This window comes from Ochotona curzoniae, unplaced genomic scaffold (assembly GCF_017591425.1).
Source record: "Ochotona curzoniae isolate NIBS_2020 unplaced genomic scaffold, NIBS_Ocur_1.0 contig_2364, whole genome shotgun sequence".
In the NCBI taxonomy this organism is placed as follows: domain Eukaryota; kingdom Metazoa; phylum Chordata; class Mammalia; order Lagomorpha; family Ochotonidae; genus Ochotona; species Ochotona curzoniae.
Window position 1 is genome coordinate 868,755 of NW_024465434.1, and position 6,295 is coordinate 875,049.

The 6,295-nt window shown below is 54.3% G+C and overlaps 1 protein-coding gene across 1 annotated transcript; it reads left to right on the forward strand.

Annotated features, from left to right (window-relative positions):
* The first annotated feature begins 1,406 nt into the window (after positions 1-1,406).
* On the forward strand, positions 1,407-5,716 carry ADCYAP1 (adenylate cyclase activating polypeptide 1). Its single transcript, XM_040974034.1, has 4 exons — positions 1,407-1,516; positions 3,709-3,840; positions 4,289-4,387; positions 5,527-5,716. Exons 1-4 carry the CDS (start codon positions 1,407-1,409, stop codon positions 5,714-5,716), a joined length of 531 nt encoding a protein of 176 aa, XP_040829968.1.
* Positions 5,717-6,295: the final 579 nt, after the last annotated feature.

A 6,295-nucleotide genomic window follows, 5' to 3' on the forward strand; every position in this document is an offset into this window, starting at 1 on the left:
AGGAAAAAGTAAAGAGTAAGCAAGCCGTAGGGACAGAATTAAAAATGTAACTTTTATTTTTTGCCATTCTCCAGATTCTACGAATTCTTTTACCTGTCCCTGAGAAATGGGTGAAATTACAAAAGCCATCCAAATAATTGGACTTCTTAAAAAAAATTGGGTTGTATGAATGAAAGGTGTTTATGAGAAGTCGATGACTCCGGATCTTATCATCCAAGAGGACAGCACAGAATAGTTAATATGTTCCTTGAGGGACTCGAATGCTGACGTCTTTTTCTGATACCGATCATTACGTGACTGAAAAAAAAAAAAGGAAGTCAGTTCATGAATAAAAACCGGAGCGCAACAGTGCAACAAAATATTCTGTACTTAAAGGCAAGGCAGGCAGATGTTGACAAAGAGGGCTCTCCTAAAACCATGTTCGGATAGATTCTTCGCTAACTGCACGTATAAATACGAGCAGAAGGTCGGCCACCCCAGTTACCACCGGCAGCAGCCGCAGCAGCCGCAGCTTCCGACGCAGCCAGAGGGACCAAGGAGCGGAGAAGGCGCCGCTGGCTGGAGCGGCTGCGCGCCCGGGCGGCTCCCCAAGAACCTCGCCACCCTGCAGGCCCGCTCCCCTTCGCTTCCTTCCCTTCATCTTTTACTCTCCCCCTCCTTATTTCATTAATCACTGGCTTATTTCTCCCAGTGGACCGAAGGCCACTTTGCCCCCCTTCCCCGCTTTCTCCATCCCTATAAGCTCCTCGCCTCCGTTTTTTCTTTTTTTTCTCTTTCTTCGACATCTCTCTTCTCGCTCCCTTTTCCCGGAGTCCCACTGCCTCCTGGGTTCCGCGCCGCCACGGCAAACTTTTGAACAGAATACGAGCTTTCAGCAAACAAGTCCTCCAGCTCCTCCTGCCGCTCCTGCTGGTTCCTGCGGCACCTGAGACGCCGTGCCAGACGGTGATGCCTCTCGGGTTGTGACTCCGGGGGCAGAAACTTGAAGGAGTCCTTTGCCCGCCGGTCGTCCCACTTGGCAGCAAACCCTCTCCTAGCAGCGGTAAGAGTTGAATGGTAGAAGGGTGTGGGGGAAGAATCTTAACCAAACCAAGTGACTCTCTTGGCGGCTAATTTTCTCCCCCCTCCCCCGTCCCTAGTGGACATTGGCATCAGGGGACGTCTTTAGCTTTCTTTCCTAACAGGTTTAGATAGTTATTGGGCACTGGGAATCTGCGCTTGTTTCTAACTGTAGCAAGCAAGAAGTGGCAGGACGCCCGCCGGCGGTCGCCGAGTGGTACCAACAACCGAGGAGCGGGAGCCTCGCTCCCCCCCATCCCCCAGTTCCGGGAGTTTCTAGGGTTTGGAGGGTGGCAGGCCAGGAGCGTTCTCAACGACTGTGTGCCCTCTTTTTCATCCTGCGCAGAATGACCATGTGTAGCGGAGCGAAGCTGGCCCTGCTGGTCTATGGGATCATAATGCACAGCAGCGTCTACTGCTCACCTGCCGCCGCCGGACTCCGGTTCTCCGGGATCAGGTAGGTGCTAGCCGCAAGGGATCAGGCGGGCCTGGGGCTTCCTTTCCCGGGACACTTCTTCCTGCTCGCTCTCTAGCAGTTGCCATCTCTCAGCTCTCCGCGGCTCCCCCGCCTCCCCGCCCCCCGAGCCTCGGCAAGATTTGGCTATCCGAAGGGTAGGGATGTCCCCGGCCAGAGGATCCAGCAAAGCCAGAGAATCCCGATGGGCACCGCGACAGCTCGGGCCCCCTCTCCACTCTGCCGAGGCAGTAGTAGAGCCCCGGTAAAGATCAAGAGCTTCGGGCCGCAGTTGAAGCCACCCCTCCTCCAACCTGCCTTCCGGGAAGGGGTCGGCCGCTTGGCTTCCCTCCCCAATTCTTCGGGTGAGTTTGGAGAACTTTGGGTTCCCAGAACCCGGCCCAGGGTGGAGCGTTAAAGCTCCTACGGACTTGGCTTTGTTAGCGCTTGCTCTGAACTGTCTGGGCGGGGTCTCCCTCTCCTCCACCTTTTATCTCCAGCTCATTAAAATTCTTTTTCCCGAGGAGAGGGATTTTTTTTTTTTTCCTAAGTGGCCTTGGTTCCAACTGCATTCTGAGTCTCCTACTAACTTGGGGAGGGGGACTGTTGGCCTGGTACGGTCGAGCAAAAGCGACTTGCGAGAAAAAAAAACGGAGACTGGGAGGGAGGGGGAGCAATGGATGCTAGGCAGGAGAAAGAGAAAGCGGGCAGATGCGCTGGCAAAGCAGGGAGGACCACCCGGTCCAACCCAGGTTGGAGTACTGGCCTTTCCCTTAACCCCTGGTTTCCAGCGGTCGGCGCTGCCCCAGCTTCTTACCCCAGCCCGAGTCTCAGCCTAGTGCGCGGGACAAAGGAAGCGCGCTGGGCAGCGCAGCGTCCGCACCCCGTGGCGCCTGGAGCAGCCAGAAGCGCGCGCGCTCTGCCGGTGAAGATGTCTCTGCTAGCCGCGCCCAAGAGCGTTCGCCACAACCTCAGCTTTGGCCAGAGATAGTTCTATCTTTGGTATTCAGATGTCAGTATCTGGGAATGGGGAGTGGGGCTGAAGTGGCTGGGAAGACGCGGGGTTCGGGGTACCCCAGCCAGGGCTGAGGCGCGTCACTGAGGGAGAGCTGGGAGCGGGGTGTGGGGAGCCATGCGCTTTCCCAGCCGTGGCCTCTCCAGGGATGGAGGAATAGCCAGAGTAATAACGAGTCCAACTTCGAGGAGAGGATTTCGCGTCTCTTGTCGCATTCCGAGCCTCTCTAGCATCCCAAAGCGCGGGAGCTTTGGGTTTCAACCCACCTCTTCCCGTTCCGTGCCAGGATGGAGGCGGCCGGCCGAGCCAGGCAGAGAGATCGCCAGTCCCTTGTTGGTTATCGATCCCTTGATGACCTGAGTTCTAGGGTTGAGATCGGTTCTCTCCTTCTCGCCTGGGCGGACAGATTAGTGAGAACGACTTAGTGGATTCGCCCGCCTTTATTTTACTCCCAGCTGCTATCCAAGTGCTGTGTGTTTGGCATTTTCCCTCGGGCAAGAAGAACCGGAGGGCACAGACATACCACAGAACCAGCCTCCGCCAAACCGGCTAAGTTTAGGGACATCTATTATTCATGTTCCTGCCAGATCCTCTCTGGCCCAGAATAGAAGCTGGAGGTTCTCCGTGACCTACATCTGCGCGGGAAGTGCTCCACTAGGGCCCTGAGGCTTGGGTGGGGGTGGCGGGTGGAGTTTGATAGCCGCCGCGCACCCGCGCACCCGACCTTCTCGATTCTCACCCTCTGGGTTCTGTTCCGGGTCTCCCACTTCGGGTCCTGGAGTTGGTCAGCACCTGCTCTCCTCAGGGCCTTTCTCGATCCCATGGGTGGCTACTTGAAAAAGGCTCGGGCGCCACGCGGGGAGGGGGGCGGTCCTTCTCGGCGGTAGGTGTACTCGGTGTAGGCGCCTGTGTTTCCCAGAGTTAGTTTAGCCCTCGCCTTGCAGGAAGACCCTTTCCCCGCGAGAGGAGGTGTGGGCGAAGCAGCTCGAGGAGCCTGAATTACTCATGGGTGGGATGTCCTCTTCCTTACCTCTGCCCCCATCCCAGTCCTGGAAGAGTGGAAAACTGTTATGTGCGGGACCTTAACAAAAAGGAGACAGTGTGAACCTCTTTCCCTGGGTCTTCGCAGATCGGCAGGGCTTTGTAATGATCGCTCTTTCCGTCTGGGGCTACCCTGCAGGCCGGAGGACGAGGCGTACGACGAGGACGGAATACCCCTACAAGATTTCTACGACTCGGACCCGCCTGGCGCAGGCAGCCCCGCCTCTACACTGCACGACGCTTACGCGCTCTACTACCCAGAGGAGAGCAGGTGCTGAATGCGGCCTCCCCCGCCTGCCCCAGGGCTGGGTGCCCAGGACCGAGGGAGCGGGAGGGGCAGGGCAGTGGCCCGTCGAATAGGTTCTTTTAAATCAAGGTCTTCAAACCTCTCCTCTTTCAGGCTGGAGAATTTACGAGCGGGTGGGTGCTGATAAATCCGAGGGCCGTGTGGGGGCTGATAAACTGCGGCTCAGTGAGTGCGCGCCTGGCCATGTGGGGTGCGCACTTAGGTGGTCCAGACTCAAACTCCGGATCCTAGCTCATGGATCCGGACTAGAGACGCAAGAGACCTGTTTGTAAATGCTGTACCTCTAGCGTTTTTTTTTTTTTTTTTGGTCTGCCTCCTTGAAAGCCCCTGGGCGCACGCGGGCAGGGTGGCTTCGGGGGAGCTGTAGGAGGGACGGTCTGTGACCTCGGGCATCTTTTTACCTCCCCGTTAGAGATGTCGCCCTCGGGATCCTTAACAAGGCCTACCGCAAAGTCCTGGACCAGCTGTCCGCCAGAAAGTATCTGCAGGCTCTCGTGGCCAAGGGCGTGGGGTAAGAGTTTGTCAAAAGAGTTAACTGACGCGTGATGGCGCGCGCGCACCGGGCGGGTGCCTAAAGCAAGAGCGCGCGTGCGGGGCCGGTGGCGTCTGCTTTTGCTTTGCAGAGTGCAAGAGAGGAGGAGGGTGGGTTTGCGCCCTGGGGTCGCTGTGGAGGGAGAGCCTGTCAGCCTGTGGCTGTGGGCGGAGTTTTTGCAAAGGTTCCCTAGTTTGGATGGGGGAGAGGGGAGAAGGGAGAGAGTAGGCGCAACTCGGAAGTTAGAGCCATTTTTAATGAAAATGAAGAAGCCAAACATCCGCTTCCCTCCAGCCATTCAAAACCTTCTAGCTTCGTGGGAGGATTTGCTGTAATTTCCTCTAAGCGTGCCCTCCCCCTCCCCGCACTGCATTTACTATAAATTCAAATCGAAATAAACAAATCATCAAAATTGGACGCTTAAGGAAACAAACAGTTTTCCCTCACGCGAGAAAAAAAACCCGGAGCACAGGGCTTGCTCCCAGTGCCTCTCAGCAGAAGGCAACATTTTAATAAAACCCGTGGGAAAACAGATTACAATTTCGCAATGAATAATTCATACAGTGAAAAATATTGCCTTCAGCCTGTCGACTTGTATTATTATCACGTTTTTCAGTTTAGCGTGCGGAAGGAGAGGAGGGCTTGTGGATCACTAGGAATTGCAGGATCGATACAAACTGCACGGCAAGAGCCAAGCTGGCACGTTGTGCGCTTTGGTGATTTTCTTTGTACTTCGGGGGTGAGACAAGTCGGGGGACAATTTAGCGCCCGGGCGTGGTTGGCCAGATCTCGAAGGGAATGGGAGAAAGGTTAGACGGCTACCCAGACCGCATCCCGGACACCTGCTATGGAACTCAGAGCCAAGAAATCCTGAGTCGGGGGAGGAAAACAGAGATTTCCTTGTCAGCCCTCCCTGGAGCGGCTGACTGGCAGAGGAAGGAGGCGCGTGGGTAGGGCAAGCGTGGCGCCACGCCTTCCCCGAAGACCCTCGGGGGGGCTTCGAAGCTGGCAGAGTGGGGTCCGCCCGCTCCTCACGCCCAAGGACTTTGTGTCTCTCGCCCCACCACCCTTTCCGCAACCCCCCCACCCCGTTCTTTCCCCTTTTTCTTTCTTTGCAGTGAAAACCTGGGCGGCGGCGGAGAGGACGACTTGGGACTGTTCTCCAAGCGCCACTCGGACGGAATCTTCACCGACAGCTACAGCCGCTACCGGAAACAAATGGCTGTTAAGAAATACTTGGCGGCCGTCCTAGGGAAAAGGTATAAACAGAGAGTTAAAAACAAAGGGCGCAGAATAGCGTATTTGTAGCGTTGAGTTACCAACTACTCTGTATATACACCCTGCCCCAAATGAAAAGTCGTTTTCCAAACTGACTCAACAGTCGTCGCTCATATGTTCTATCCAAACATGTATTTATGTATGAAGTAAAGCCATTAAATGAATATTTTGATAATAATATTGTTTTTCTTTTTACAAAGCACTAGAGAATGCACAGATATACTTTGTGGACCAATTATTGATATATATTATAAATATATATAAAGATTATATATAGTAGCGAGCAATTCATACGAAGTGTGCACAAGGATTGAAAATTCGCCTGAGCTGTTTATGTTTTTATATAAAATAAATAGAAAAATAGACAATCATTGTTTTGAATATTACTCCTATTTTTGTAAACTCGAATTAAAAAGGATAGTATTTTTATCCAACGACAGGCCTGAAGATGTTAATATTGACCATTTGCTACTGTACATAAACAATGACGCTCTGCCCCAGGGAGGCTTTGAGGTAATGATGGAGAACTGCCTAAGGGCGTTCTTCTGGCTGAGAACCTGGGGCAGGCTGCTTTCTTCCCAGCCCAAATGACTCCACTGGGCTAGGTCT

Bases quoted from the DNA above. Each gene is read 5' to 3' on its own strand.
- ADCYAP1 (XM_040974034.1), top strand. From the start codon at position 1,407: ATGACCATGTGTAGCGGAGCGAAGCTGGCCCTGCTGGTCTATGGGATC. The intron at 1,517-3,708 runs GTAGGTGCTAGC...GCTACCCTGCAG, and splicing joins CTCCGGTTCTCCGGGATCAG to GCCGGAGGACGAGGCGTACG. The intron at 3,841-4,288 runs GTGCTGAATGCG...CCTCCCCGTTAG, and splicing joins TACTACCCAGAGGAGAGCAG to AGATGTCGCCCTCGGGATCC.